General features: G+C 48.3%; 1 protein-coding gene across 2 annotated transcripts in view; it reads left to right on the plus strand.

The window, feature by feature from the left end:
• Window positions 1–16,208, plus strand: part of Ptprg (protein tyrosine phosphatase receptor type G) — a 671,028-nt gene that overhangs the window by 591,509 nt on the left and 63,311 nt on the right. For both annotated transcript variants that reach the window (XM_032918016.1, XM_032918017.1), the window contains exon 13: window positions 7,768–7,900. In XM_032918016.1, the coding sequence (XP_032773907.1) occupies window positions 7,768–7,900 (133 nt within the window). The remainder of the gene's footprint in view (window positions 1–7,767; window positions 7,901–16,208) is intronic.

Consider the following 16,208-nt stretch of genomic DNA (forward strand, 5'->3'; position numbering starts at 1 on the left):
CCCATGAGCTACGATTGCAAAAAGGGACACAGGAGTTCCTAAATTTCCGCTCCGCTGCGTCTGAGCCAGATTGGGGGACACTGAGATCTAGACACCCCGCTCCCTCGAAAAACTGTCGAAAACCTCAAGCTCCAAGGGGCCCAACTTTAAAAAGTGACTTTTTGAAATAATAACATCCTGGGTTCCCATTTGCTGTACCTTGAGAGCTCTTCCCGTGCTGAAGCCACCTTCCTGTGTCACTCGCCCTGAGGCATTCTCTTGAGGGTTTTGTTGCCATAGTTACCACCACTCCAAGCTCCTGAGGAAACCGTAGTTTAGGGGGTAAAGGACCACATCCAGGTCACTTTGTTAGTCTGAGGTGCTCCTGTGTGTTCTGGTACTAGTTCCCACAGAAAGCATCGTGAGTTAACTGGAAATGTGCATTCTTCAAAAGCTGACCCTTTCCCGCGTGGAGCAGAAGTTCTGCATCGGGTGTTCCATCCCTCCGTGCAGGGCTGTGGAGCGGGTACTCATGGCGTCTACTGGGAAAAGGCCAGGGATGCCACCAGGGAACGCCATGCACACACTCCACAGCAAGAGGACATCAACAGTGCCAAAGCAACCGACTCTATCTTGTTCTTGGAGAGAGGGGAAGAGAGTCATCTGTGATTCAAAGGCCAAAGCCAGTAAAATGTCTCAGCTGCTAAAGGTAGCTGCCATCAAGGCTGACAACTAAGTTCCGTCCCCAGGACACGTGATGGAAGGAGCAAACCAACTCCTACAAGTTGTCCTCTGGCTTTCACACTTACAGATACAGCACACACACACACACACACACACACACACACACACACACACACATGTAATATTTTTAAAAAATTAGTATCAGAGTACGTTCTCTAGCATGAAGAAGAAGCCAGGAATACAGCACTGAGCTCTCCATAGGTTAGGACCAATATTGTGTATTTCCCTTAAAGTACATGGCATGATACTTGTAGAGGTGCCACAAGTAAGATTCAGCCACGGCCGGCTACGTGGTCTGCTTCCTTTTGTGAGCTGCGTCCTGTGTACTTGTTTGCTGTTTTCGTGGGTGCCATGATAAATATCAGCACTGGGGAGCTGAAGCTCTGGCTGCCAAACATGGTTTAGTTTCCTCTCAAAAAGTCTTTGGTTCCTCAAAGCTTTCTCCTCCCACACTACATGTAATCTTTGAACCAGGAAAGTCGGTGTAACTGTAAACCAAAGCCTAAAAAGGAGGATGAAACTGGGGCGGGGTGGGGCAGTTTGTATATGGCTTTTGTTGCCAACTAATTTCGGGACCACATGGTGGGTCTGGTGTCCCTCTGGCAGGTCATTGGTGGCCATTCAAGTTGCTTCAACGTCTTGGCTATTGTGCAAATAACATGATTAAAACTACAGGATGGTTCATGTGTCCCTGATAGCAATCTAGTGGGTTAGGGCAGGCTATCTCGGGACCTTTGGACTACATCGGGAATAACTGAACACCCTCAACATTCTGAGGTCTACCAGAGGTGACAGATCATCCTTTGATTGTCAAAATCTCACAAAGCAGGCCATTTGTGGAGTTGGGAGTTTTGCTAATGAGAACTTTGGGCATGGGTACAACTGGAGACAAATGGTAGTCTAGTGTGGTTCACACATGTCGATTATAACACAGACCCAGTGCTTGTTGTGTGGAATTGTGTGTGTGTGTGTGTGTGTGTGTGTGTGTGTGTCTGTGTGTGTGTGTTTGTAACTCATCAACAACTCTTAATGTGAAACACCAAATCCTAAAACAGAGGCTGGAATCAGGGTAAGGTGGGGGTGCTTGTTAAAAAAAAAAGTGGAAATAGAATGAACATAAGGACTCAGCAATTCCACATCTGGGTGGGCATTCTGAAGAGTTCCCAGCAGCGGCTGTAGGAGGCGTCCCTGTATGTTCCTAGCCACATTGCGCACAGGGTGGCCAAGACATGGAAGCAACTGGAGTGTCCATCAGAGAATGAAAGAACAAAATGCAGCATTCCTGAGGCATTACTGAGCATTGGGAAGGATCCCTGTAGGTTGTCAGGGGGGAGTAGGAGGGGCAAACAGAAACCCCGCCCCCCCACCATCACCACCACACACACACACACCCTGGATCAACCTTCAAGGACGTTATGCTAAGTGAAATAAGCCAGTCACTAATACAAGTCCTGTGTGATTCCTCTGAAAGACCCTCGACCTGTCAGTTCTGTGTGGAACAGAGTTTCGTCTTTGTAAGATCAAAATGTTAGGGAGATGAGCTTCCCAGCAGGGCTAACACCTAACCCTACTTATACCCTTATTATATACTTAGAAATGCTCAAAATGGTAAATTTTATATTATGCGCTCACACACATACACACACACACACACACACAGAGAGAGAGAGAGAGAGAGAGAGAGAGAGAGAGAGAGAGAGAGAGAGGGAAGAGCAGCCTCTTTTATTCACAGTGGGTGGTTTTTAATGAGGCATCACTCAGAACAGCGAAGTCACCCTCGATGAGAACAGGCCGTATGCTGGTGAGTGTGCAGACGCTCCTAACGTATCTCTCCCTGAGAGAGAAAGGAACCCTTTTCTCACGGCCAATCCTGTCTCCGTCCTTCCTGACCTGTGGCTGGAGCGGAGTCCTTCCGTGAGGCAGGAAGCACTTCAGCTGGGTCCATCTGATGTCTCTCTGCCTGTCGCATTTATAGTACATTGTACTCGGTTTTTATTTGCTTCTACTGGGATGAGAGCCAAGCCAGTAAAAGGCAAACAGCATTAATTCAGTGATGACATATGCCACTGAAAACTGTTTTTCTTTTCTTTTTTTGAATTTTTTTTTTTAAACAGAATGAAGGCACTCTACTCAATTACTGCTGGATGTGAAAATGAATACTGAGAGGAAGGGAGGCGGTTATGCTTTTCCCTACCTCCCTTCTTCATAGCTGAGAGTGGGCTAGCCAGTTGCTCGCTTCCAACTGGAAGGAGGTTCTGAAGCAAGTACATACTGAGAGCCCAAGACCCTCCTCTGCGTAAGGCGGGGCTGGTGGCACAAGCCACTGGTGCCCTTGGTTAGAAGCAGCAGCTTCGTGAGCACCTGAGGTAGACATTCACAGGCCCTGTGCTCAGAATAGCACATGCCCGCATCACTCTGCTCCCTCTGGACATTCTTCAATGAGTAAGAGAGAGCAAGTGTTGAACCGGGACCCCATGGGTTCATTTGCATTTGACTGGTGAATTATACAGGCGTAACTTAGCCTCAGCTTACGTGGGTCATCTTTGTAATCCAGTAAAGGGAATGTAATCACCAGCTCTCCTTCAATAGAGGCAGGACCAGAGGCTAAGACGGGCCGTCACATGCTCAATGCTGCACAGTTTGTAGCCAGGTCCTCCTGAACTGAGGTCCAGGATCTTGCTGTCAGGCCTACGCTGCCTCGGTTGAACTGAGACCTTTATACAGGAGTCCTCAAGGCTTTGCTCTCTGCCACCTGAGTTACCAGCAGTCAACCCCTGTACAGACGACATAAAAAGGATATAGAATTTAGCAATTATGCGTATCATTTTGAGAAGTCTGGCCCCTCAAAGAAATCACACGGTTCTATCTGCCTCTGCCTGGTTATGAGAATCTTGAAAGAAAGGTCATACTGTCTTAAAGCCATGCTGTCTAGAAAGTGAATTACCTCTCCTGTCTGTACCGTGTTCAGCACCTACACTTCATTGGTCACTAAGTCATCAGATCAACACAGCCCGTTATCATGGTCCTTATGTTCAAAGAATGCTTATTTTGGGAGGAAAAGATGATAGCCACGTGCCTTTTATTTCAGGATTCTTTCCATTTTTACTGTTATTAATAGCTTATTCTAATTTACTAATTAAACTTTATCATAAATTTTATGTATAAGAAAACCACAGCACATATATATAGGTTTGTACCGTCTGTCCCGTCATGGGCCTGAGCAGATGGCTACAGATATACAGTTCTTAGTACCTCCTAGCAGCTCATTCTTCACTGGGGTCATAGACTGATTCAACACTGGGACGGCTGTCTTCTTGAAGTATGAAGTAGAAAGAACATGGTGGGTCTCCCCTCAAGGCCAGCTTTGGGGCTCCGGTGTCTTACAGGCAGGTTCATGGCAGGTAGGTAGACAGAACCCTGTGCTCATGCTGTGTTAGTCCGAGATACTGTGTGATCCCCCACACCCAGATTCAGCAGCCACCCAGGCAGTGTTCCCATCCCCTTGGTGTTGCTCCAGGCTGCTAGTGTAGAGACCGGTGATGGAGCTGACGTGGTGATGCTACTTCAGATGGTAGGAGTGATGGTGACAGGCACAACAGCTAATGGTAGCCAGGACAAGGACCAGGCAGCATTCTAAGTGTCGTGTATGTATTTACTCCACAATGCACAGCTCGGTATTGCTTCCTCCTTTTACAGAGGAAGAAACTGAGGCACGAGGAAATTAACAATAGTAATTATTAACAGTATTTCACTTATCCAGAGCTGCATGGAGGTCAGCCTTGCTTTAGGGAGCCTGCGGGGCTGTAGAAAACCCATGTGTGACCTGTGCTGTGCGAGCCTCAGGGGTGATGGTGGACTTTGCTCTGCATTTGCCTGGAGTGGGTACACCTGCAGCCATTCTGCACACATCTTCTCAGTGAGAATCTCTGGATTGGTCAAGGTTCTTTAGCGAAACAGAACTGACAGCATGAATCTGTGATGTATGGAAACTGGATGTATTAGAGCGGCTTACGGGCTGTGGTCTGAACCATGGCTCTCTCCTGACAGAAAGACCGTGACGCTGGATGTCTCAGCTGGTCCTCGGTATATGCAGAATCCTGGTGAAGTAGGCCTTGGGAGGATGCCAGGGAAAGAATGGGCTTGCCAGCGTGAGTGAGGAGGGGAAACAGGCAAAGAGCAAGCCCTTCCTTCTTCTGTGTTCTTTACATAAGCTGTCACCAGAAGGCGTGGCCCAGATTTAAGGGGGAACTTTCTCCCTTAGAAGGTCCAGATTAAAGGTGGATCTTCCCACTTGAAGTAATTAGAAAATCCTTCCCAGGTGTACCCAGCCACTTGAATTTTAGTTAATCCCAGACCTGACAACCAAAAATAGCCATGACAGCCCCTAATACTCCTGTGTGGCACGTGCTCTCCATCCTGCTTTATGGATGACGTAGTCCAGGAACAAACATGCTTAGGTTATTGGTTAAAGGCTACACACGTGGTGGCACAGTCGAGATTTGATTCTGTGACCTTAGCCCTGCTTCACCCTCTAGAGGTAGCAAGGACAGAGCTTAGACATGACTACAGTTCAGCAGACTGGCTGGCTGGGCCCCCGTCCTACTCTCTCTGAGCAGGAACCCATGGTTCAGAAGAGGAACACTGTGGACTCTTAACAGGGAATGGAACCACTCCCAGGTCTCTAATACCAAAGACAAGATAGTTCTGTGAGGTTGGCAACGGGGTTGGTTTCACTTGGTTTGGACATCTAGTAGTACCCCTGTCTTAGACCTTCAGAGAAAGGCTGCCACGGACACACAGACAGGCCACGATTGAAATCAAACACTCAGGATGCAGGTGACTGTGGACTGTGGTCCCCTGTACAATGCTGCCTTTGCAAATAGTGCCACACAGCACCACACAATGCTAGGATGACGGAACTCAGCCCAGCTCCACCAGAGTTAGCTATGAATTCACTACCTTCTCTCCTCAGACCTGGAAGAGCATTTGTGTCACCGTTCTGTTTGCCCCGGGGCTTATGTGAAGACCAGATACAGACCTTGGTTATCTTGAGAAGGAAGAGGAAGGGCCAGACAGACGCCCCCAGTGTAGACAGACGCCAGTCAGTTTCAGGGATACACACTCAGGTGTGTGTCACTCACCCTCACAACTACAGGGCTACTCCAGTGGTCATCCAAAAGCCAAGAAAATTCTGTAGTGGTCTTACAGATTTTAGGATGGCAGCAATAGCAGAGACCGTTTAGAACTGAGTGGAACCAGAGGTAAGAATTGTTTCTGTAAGGTATGGGAGAACAAAAAGCCACTAGGCATCCCCTAGTACCTGAGGGCATCCCAGGGTAAAAACAGAGTTAATTGGTCATGTGGCTTCTGCTGTCAAACCTCCTGACACTTACCTCTCCCATTAGTAGACCTTCAGGTCTTTGAGATGCCCCAACCAGCAGCCAGGCAATTGCCTGACTGAACTGACCCCTGCTGGAACCCTGAAAAATTATCCTCATGTGCAACTCTGACTCCTCTGGGCGGTTGCCACTGCTTTGTCATTAAAACAGTGTGTAGAGGAGAGAGTGAGTGTGTGAAGTTTGCCTGCCTCCACTTCAAACCCTACAGTTAGCACCACTGGGACTGAAATCCATGCCCTCGATTCAGCCCACAAGGCCCTGGTTGATCTGATTTCTAGTTTTCTATCCTGGTCCCTCCTCAGAGTTATGCTTCCACAGTTCCTCTATCCAGAACACACTTGTAATGGGATCTGATGCCCTCTTCTGGTTCCAAACACACTTCACCTTTCAGTCTCACCCCAAACTCCCCTTCCTTGGGTTAGTGTTAGTTAGTACTGGCCTTGGCTAATTCCCCAGCTCAAGCCTCAAGCATTAGTAACACTGAGATTAGTCCTCCAAAGGTCTGCCTCTCCTCCTCCTAACTTAGGCAAAGGATGCCCCCAGGTGAGGAGTAGCAGCCCTAACCGTTCCCAGGCACCCGTCCCATAGTTCTAGAGAGACTCAGCTGTCCTGCTAACACATCTGGAGACCTCCGAAGATCCTAGATGCTGGAAGAAAGATCTGCTGGGGTGAGAAGTATTAGGCGACCAGGAGAACTCCACCGATGGTCACATCTCTATGTGGAACCTCAGGCTGCCGTTTAGAGGCAGGGATGTGCTGTGGCGAGGGTGGGGGGCTGATTCCCTATCCTTAGTCAGTCTGGGCTTTTGTAAAGATTGAGGGGAGGTGATGGGTCGAAGATAAACCAAGCCTTCTGGGGATCTGTTGACTGGTGCTGCTGGGTAGACCCTACAGTGGTGATGCTAGGAGGAGCCACCATCAGGCTACTTTTTTAAAAACAAGATTTGTTTTATATGAGTTCCCTGGAGCTGTCTTCAGATCTGCCTGAAAAGGGCATCAGATCCCATTACAGATGCCCATGTGGTTGCTGGGATTTGAACTCGGGACCTCTGGAAAGCAGTCAGTGCTCTTAACCACTGATCCATCTTTCCAGCCTGCTAATATCTGCTTTTATGGGCTTCTAGATACTGGGATAAGACCCCCACTGTCATAATGTCTGACCCAGACCCACTGTAGCCAGCAGAGCAGGGAGCCTCATTTGGATGGATGATCCGTCATGACTGTATCTGTTAGCCAGAGGTGGTTTCCAAACAGTCTGCTGGCCACGGTAAAACAGAGTGATGAATAAGAAGAAAACAACACCAGAGACCACTGTAGTTCCAACCAGTTTGTCCTGGTTCCTGCATCTAGGAAACCCTTCTCAAGCCTCCAAGAGAACATCCTGGGAGTAAAACTGAAGTCGGTCTTCCGCAGAGCTCTCCTTAGAAATACCTTGACTCTCACCAGCAGATCTATCCTGCTGGCCACTAGAGGGCGCCACATACACAAGAGCAGTATCTGAGGTTGGCCAGCCATTTGCCCCGCTTGCCCTCGGGTGGTTTGGAACCGAGTACATCCCAGTTCTCCATAGCGTGGAGCTCAACACCGTGCGTTGGCTCCAGGGCTCGCTCACATCTGTCCACTGACTGGGATGTTTGTCTTGCAGCTGAGAAGAACACCTCTGGAATGATAAGCCGCCCCTCCCCTGGGAGGATGGAGTGGATCATCCCCCTGATTGTGGTCTCAGCCTTGACCTTCGTGTGCCTCGTCCTCCTCATTGCCGTGCTCGTGTACTGGAGGTGAGTACGCAGGGTGGGCGGTCACTGGCCGGGGACCGATCCCTGGGTAGTCGAATGCATGACCTCCGTGCTCAGAACACTGAAGCAGTGTGAGTCCCTTACCTCGTGTCTCACACATGGAGACATTCTTGTCTCGGGAAGGTGGCACGGGCTAGACCTGCCTCTGGGGTCCCAGCACTTCTGCTAATCTAGGAGATCAATACTAACATCAAGGCTCTGGTACTTGCTGGGTTCAAATCCCTTTTCTGCTTTGGATTTTAGTCATCTAAACCCACAAAAGGACCTGGCAAGTTCCCCAGCACTCCCAGCCTCTGTCAGATGTGCCTTTAGTTTGCAGTGCCCATACAGTGCATTAAGTGGCCTTTATCTTTAAGATATTTCATACCCTTTGGATGAAAGTTAGATTGTACCATGTGGCATTTAGAATGCGGGAGGTAAGGATGTCCTTGAGGCCAGCCTTCCCTTACCATTGTCAGTCATCTAGAGAGTTCTCTGTGAGTCCCACGAGGGGCTTATGGCCTCTGTGTGGAAGTGCCAGAGTTTTCCTATAGAGTCCCAGCTACTTGAGTTTAGTCAAGCTAAACCAGATGTGGGGCCAGGCTGCTGTCATCTCTCAAACATCCAGGTGTTCTCCCGGGTGTCTAACAAGTTTTAGCAGCGTGCTCCTTACTGGGCGTGCAAACCAAGTAAACCCCTCCCCCGCCCCGTGACCCCCACCACCAAGTCACTTTTGGTCAAGGTACTCATCACAGCCATAGACAACAAACTAGGACAGCCAGTGTAATGGTTGGTTTAGATTGTTCTGAGTCCTTAGAAAAGACCCACCCTGAAAGCGGACAGCACCACCCAGGAGCTGAATAGAGAGAGGAGCAAGAGGAAAGTGGCAAAGAGCAAGCAGTCCTTCTCACTGCTGGTTTGTGGAGATGAAGTAGCTTCACGTCCTGGCTACCACATCTTCCCATACCGAAGGGCAGCGCCCAAGCTGTGAGCTTCAATCCCTCGTCCCTCAAGCTGCTGCTGGCTCGTTCCCATGGTCTCCCCGTTTGTTCCATTGTGTTTGAGTCAGCATCTTCTGGAGGCAGGTAAAGCAGATGTGAGGATGTAGAGGCTCCACTCTCACGGCCATCGCCTCCATGGGGGCAGGCAAGAAGCAATGTCTAATGCAGCATCCCTAAGAGAGCTCCTGTATGGAAGGACAAAGCTACATCTGGAAAGGTGGGTCACACTGGGGCCTGGAAGTGAACATTTTGAGTTCTCAGAGCAGCCATGAACACCCTTACTGGGCAATCATTTGTAAGCAAAGACTTAAAATGGACCCCATCCTAGCCTAGCCAAATGCCCTTTCTAGTATACATGAGGCAGGCTGAGAAAAGTGACTGAGGCAGGAGCATGCCTGGAGTGTTCAGAAACAAGCAGGAAGTGAGGATGATTGGAGTACAAGAGAGCGTCGGGGAGACAGGCCACAGCACGAGGGATTGGGTCCTACATAGCCTTTGGACTTTCTTGGTTTCGGTTTTTTGAGGCAGGGTTTTTCTGTGTAGCTCTGGTTGTCCAGGAACTCACTCTGTAGACCAGGCTGGCCTCAAACTTAGAAATCTGCCTCCCTGGTGCTGGGCTTAAAGGTGTGCACCACCACCACTTTGCGTTTGACACTGAGGGAAATGGGGTCTAACTTTAGAATAACTTGCTGTGTATGAAGCAGATATTAGGGGAGAGGCAAAGCCACGGCAGAGATCAGAGGATGAGCGTTCAGAGGCAGGGAAAGATGTGTCCAGCTCTGAGGAAGCATTAGCGTGAGTGGTGAGTATTCGTTACCAGGGGTGCACTTTGACAGAATGCTCAGCAGAAAGCATTTACTGATTAGCCATTATACGGTCAGGTCTGTCCTCAACTGAGTAGGACAGGATACTGTGGTCGTCTCAGGCTTCCCCAAGTAGGGGACAATAACTTACTCCCCACATGGGAACATAGCACAGTGGTTCTCAACCATCCTAACGCTGCGACCCTTTAACACAGTTCCTCATGTGGTAACCCACAACCGTATAATTGCCTTCCTTGCTACTCCATAACTGTACATTGCTACTATTATTAACTGTGATGTAAATATCTGGCATGGAGGGTATCTGATATGCGGCCCGTGAAAGGGTCATTCAGCCCCCCTTAAAGGGTAGAGACTCACAGGTTGAGAACTGCCGGAGTGCTTCAGGACCTGCATCCCGGCCGACAGTGGCTTCTCATCCTGCCATAGGAAGCAGCTGAGCCACGTGGTGGTGGCTCACGCCCTTAATCCCAGCACTTGGGAGGCAGAGGCAGGCAGAGGCAGGCGGATCTCTGAGTTCACGGACAGCCAGGGCTACTCAGGGAAACTGTCTCGAAGAGAACAGGCATCAACAGGAATACCCAGGAGGGGTCGACGTGGCTTGTACAGCAAATTTAATGCAGCCTTGGCTACATAGAAAGGAGTCAGGGGGAAGAAGGGTAGTGAACTTGTACCAAGCAGTTCTGAATAAAACAAAACAAAACAAAACAAAACAGAAATCCAAGCAGACTACATCCTGCACTATATGGTCTCACAGATCGGGAAGAACAGCGTAGCAGGATAGGCAGAGACCCCAGGCAGCTAAATGGCACACGGTCCTGTGCACTCGGATTCAGGGGGGACTGCATACATAAGACGGACAGCTCTGAACCCCTGATGGTTTGAAGCTCTTTCCCTTAAGACAGAAATGACAACTGTTTACATTTCCGAAGAACTCCATTAGGCCAAATAGAAAATATATTAGTAGTCATACCAGAATATTATCCCCGCTCCCCCCGAAGCTTAGTTTAATTTAACATACCCTGAGTGTTAGACTTCATCCTGCAGAGTCCACATTTGAGCTCTTTACCAGGCATTTAATGGCGCTGCACAAAAACGAAGTCTGTAAAAGAAAAAGGAAATTTTGACAACAGGAAAAATAAAGCCGCGTTCATGTTAAGACAGGTAGGTTGGCAAAGCGTGAGACCAGCCTAGTGGGGACAAGGGCCTTTTTGCTGTCCAACATTTTCCCTGTGGTTAACATGAAAGGAGGCAGCACAGGGAAGCTTACATAGAGAACTGGGAAGTACAATTGGGACACACGTCCCCATGGTGGCGAAGCTTTTAAGCTAGAGTGGGAGAGCATCTGCCTTCTCAGGCACAGAGGCAGCGGGTGGCAAAATGGCTGACTGAAGCAGTGCAGTTCATCCAAACCTCCGGGATCGTGTCCGCAGGCAGCAAGCTGGGCACCCACAGTGCTGGTCACGATAGCAGCAGTCTTCTGCAGCCAGCGTTGTAGATCTGAGTGTGTTCACCCGCAAAGGAATCAGTCATTCATGGAAAGGAGGCAAAATCAAGGATCTCTGAACTCTCTCTCTGTCTGTTTCCCTCTTGAGAGTGTGATCGTGTTCAACAGGTCCACTGCCAGGGCCAGCCACTGTTCCAAACGCTTGGGTGGCACCGTCCCCTGAGGCACCATCTATGTGGTAGCTACTTTACTTTCTCTGACCTCAGGAGAGGAAGTAACCCGACTTGTGTTGAATTGCTGCTGTGAGCCAGGCAAAGTGCACTGTTATCGGAGCCCATCAATGGTTGTATTTGACACACAAATCAAGTCGCCTTAAGCACCACCCCAAACACATAGTACTGACTCATTGCACTCAAAGTTCCAGGGCATCAGTGTGGCTGATCATGGAAGACAGACAAGGGCATAAGGACATGGCTGGCATGGAAAACAGAACAAGGACATAAGGACATGGCTGGCATAGAAGACAGAACAAGGGCATAAGGACATGGCTGGCATGGTTTGTTCGTTATGGGAGCCCGCTGGCCTGTGTTAGACTCACATCACTCCATCCCAGCAGAAAGGGACCTCATCATTGAATAGTTTCAGTGAGGTCCCCAAATGGTGTTTCTCACATAGACTTCGGGCTACCTCCAGAGTAGTTTGCAGCTGGAAAGGTGGAATATGCCCATCGTGCCTGGGTTTCACTCTGGAACCCAAACGTAGCCTCACCACTGTTATCCTCAAACGCATGAACCGAAAGCTAGAAGTGGTAGTTTCTGAGGGGACTATCCAGTCTTAAAAAGACTATGGCTTACAAGATTTGGCTAAGTATTCTCTTATTTATGAAATTAGGAAGCCATTTCTGTCCTTGCATAGACATAGTCTTGGATGCCACTTGCTTCTGTTTATACAGTGCCTATATACTTTGTCCCACACATTGCAGTGGGCTTGATGATTCAGACACAAAGCCTTCTGGCCCCCAGGGTTCGTTGAAGAATTAGGTGAGCGATACAACCAAGTATAAAGAATATTTAAAGAAGGGTAAGGGCGTATTGGGCTTCAACCCAGCCTGGGAGGGAAGGAAGGTCCAGGAAGAACCCCCTGAGAAACTGACAACTGAATATCTAGAATTTAGGAGAGGAAGAGAGAGGAACAAGCAGAGAGAGAGAGAGAGAGAGAGAGAGAGAGAGAGAGAGAGAGAGAGAGAGAGAGAGACAGAGACACAGAGAGAGAGACAGAGAGACAGAGACACAGAGACAGAGACACAGAGACAGAGAGAGATAGAGAAAGATAGAGATAGAGAGAGACAGAGACAGAGCGAGACAGAGACAGAGAGAGGCAGAGACAGAGAGAGACAGAGAGAGACAGAGACAGAGAGATCTTCAGCAAGCAGATAGACTGGTTCAGTGTCAAGGGAACAGACTGTAGAATAGCCGAGGCCCTGGAAGCACTGGATGCCATCACCCTGAGAGTGACCAAAAAGCACCAAGGGGCTACGGGTGTGGGAGGGCTGAGGTATGGGAGGCAACACCTAAGAGTATATAGTGGTGACATAGGAACCCTGGCCATCGCCTGGGTTTGAAGACTCTATCAGACTTACAGTTCCGTGGAGAGTACTCACATGCTTTTAACAAAGGTTGTTGTCATTACCAGAGGGTGAAAATTGATTCTGGGGAGGCGAAAAAGAATGTGTGTGTGTGTGTGTGTGTGTGTGTGTGTGTGTGTGTGTGTGTGTGATTTATATGCAGATATAGCGTGTGTCGGTGGTATAAAAGATGTATTGGGTTTAGAAATTAGCTCCAATCAACAACAGGAGCTGGGGAACTACGAGGGAGGGACCGGTTAAGAAGGACTGCCTTCAGCGAAGAGTCCTCTTTCAGCCTCAGTTTCCTTACCTATAAAATAGTAAGGGAACACGCACTGAGTGCATATGGGCAGGCAATATAGGCTGTGAGAAACGTCTGCCCTGTGGAACAGATGGGGACTAAGTACACATGTGCTACAGTGTTATACCAGATCTGACTAGAAGGAAAAATAGAAATGTAATTCTGGGTCCTCGAATACCTGAACTGTTTGTAGGTGAGAAAGTGAAATCTGCAGATCAAAATAAACACCTTTTAAATGCAGTCACATTGCGTAGCTATCCATAATTTCCAGCAATCTTGCCATGGCATTAAAAAAAAAAAGTTAGGAATCTCCGTCTAGAGTTTATTCTTTGGAATGATCTCATTATGCACAGTAGCCTAGAAATAGCTCAGTCATCAATTTCGAGCTAAGTATAGTATAAATGTAGGTTAACCAACCGAGCAGAACTGCTTCGAGCCAAAAACAAAAGGGCGACTATGAAGTTAATAAAATCACTGCGGATGATGCTCCTAATGGGCCTAAAGGCGATTCCAGAGGAGGGCTTCCCTGTGTGGGAACAGGGTAAAGACAGGCCCCTACACCCACGTCCCCAGGGAAAAGACTTTGAAGCCTGGGAGTCATCCCCGCTCTCGGGGGGCCATCTGTACTCTCTAGGCCTTATTAGTAGCTGCAGCAGACTCAGGGCCCGTTTACTTCTCACTCCCATGAAGTCTGACAGGATCAGGCTGTCCTCCATGGTAGCCCCACTTTCTGGAACTGCTGTGTTTGAACTTGACTTAGCCTCTGAGGATACAAGGTGAGGAAGACGAGCATACCTGTGTTTATGGAGCACCTCCACATGTGTCCTTGAATATCTAGGTTCACTGACGTCATCATATCAACATATGTATCTCAAAAGGGACAACTTCGTTACTTGAGATTTGCTCAAGCTGAAATATGTGAGTCGGGCAGATTTAAAATATCCGAGCAGTCTGGGATTGAGTCCACTGGGGACTACTGAGTAAAAGCAGGTGGCAGTGTAGATCTGTAGGGGAAAATATACTTTGTAATGCTTTTAGCTGAGGTGTTACAAATAGGATGCTACAATTTATCCTTCGCTGACCTTGCAGAGAAGGAAAAGCCCAAATCTACAACACTACAGAAAGTACAAAGAGGGCAGAAAGATGTCCAGGCAAAGTGGTCCAGGCAGAAGACAGGGTAATAGGGCAGGTCACAGAAAGGAAGTCACCCAATGCATGCTTACCCCTTCAACAAGTGGCGCCCAGCTGTGTGCATGGTAAATATTGCAGATTTTGCAGTCTGTTTCAGTGGTTCAGAGCTATTTCAAATGAGTCAGAACAACTGGGTGGCAGGGGGGGAGTCAGAGCTCTTGAAGATGCTGGGAAAGAAGAGTGTGCCATTTTGGTCTTACTACTCTAGATGGTAGAAGCACTGGCTTTGAATTACTACTGAGGATGCTCTGTGCAAGAACAGTGGATCCTTGCTCTACCATAGCAAGATGCTTATATAGCATGGGTGCCCAGAAAAGATGTGGAACAGCCCAGCAGCTGCCACTCAAAAGATGGACACTTTTGGATGGTACTTTTTTGATTTACTTAATTTGAGGTGGATGCTAGGAGAGGTGCCAGGTGTGCTGGGGCATGCCACTTGTTGATGTGTGTGTGTGTGTGTGTGTGTGTGTGTGTGTGTGTGTGTGTGTGTGTGTGTGTATGATATATATATATATCATATATATATGCTATATATAGCACAGGTTAGCTACCTTGAGCCAGTCATCAGTGTACACCTAGAATTGTGATTATTATTGTGAAGGTAGATTTTGTTTGTGAGTGGTTTTTGTGTCCCTAAGGCTTGAATAGCCCAGATTTCTTTTCTTTTTTAATCGACAGCATTGTTTTACCTCAGGCCTTCGCTCAGCCCGTGTCATAGTACAGATAGATCTTTAGTGGGTAGATCCTTGATTTGAACCCATCTAACTTGACTTCATAGCTCACCATTATGTATACTGGGTGGGTGGGGGGAGTGCTACATGCATGCAGAGACCAGAGGAGGATACTGCATGCTCTGCCTTTCCTTTTGAGACATGGTCTCTCCCTGAGCCTAATGCTAGGCAAGCAAGCCCCAAGAGTCCTCCTATCTCCATCCTGAGTAGCCCTGGTATTACAGCCTAGAGTTGAGGGTGTGGCTTTAGCCTGGTGCTGGGCTAAGAACCAGGTCTTGTGTTTGCCCAAAAAGGGTACTTGCCCACTGGTCCATCTATCCACCCCACAGCCCCCTGCCAGGGCCCACCATCTTAACTGTTATACTGTGTTGCCCCAGATAGGAGAGTAACATGCAGGGTGGGAACAGTTAGTTAATCCTATGTAGTCTGCTTTCATGTTTGCGGGTCAAATAGACACCGCAGGCAAAGAAACCGTTTGGCTACTGTTGTGTGATCTGTTCACAGACATGGCCGCCTGACCCGGAGGTCTAGATAAGAACCAACTTGGCCTCTGAATTTGCCAAAGTTACGTGAGCAAACACTCTGAAAAACAATTATGTCTTCCAGTGTTTTTGGAATGGAATAGTGATGAATATATTCAGCTACTTCACTATTAGTTTGAGAATTTGATGTAGAATAATGTCACCCACTTTGCCTTAGTTCCAGCCGATTACTGTTAATGTCCTCGAGGTTTAGTATCACAGTTCTAGCTTGGGAAGGGAGAGCAAAGGTGTACAAGACAGCCTTACTGCTCAGGTAGGCCTAAGATAACTTCATGGGTTCTGGACCTTAAGACAGCAAGCTCTGTAAATAGAAACTGTAGCCTCTGACCCTGGGTGTACTAAAGTCTGGCATTGCTCTAATCTGGGAAATTCATGTCCCTCTTGATCCCATGCCCAAGCCCTCGGTACACTTTGTGGCAAGTCAGCTCACATCAGTGAGTCACACTCGCAGGAGGGAGCAGGTCTCTCTTTCACTGAGCTCCACCTTTAGACCTTTCTATGGGTTGATATCTGCTCTTTAAGAATGCCATTCATCCGACAGTGGTGGTACGCCTTTAATCCCAGCACTCAGGAGGCAGTAGTTCAAGATCAGCCTGGTCTACAGAGCAAATTCCAGGACAACCAGGGCTACACAGAGAAACTCTATCTTGAAA

This window comes from Rattus rattus, chromosome 12, assembly GCF_011064425.1.
Source record: "Rattus rattus isolate New Zealand chromosome 12, Rrattus_CSIRO_v1, whole genome shotgun sequence".
NCBI lineage: Eukaryota > Metazoa > Chordata > Mammalia > Rodentia > Muridae > Rattus > Rattus rattus.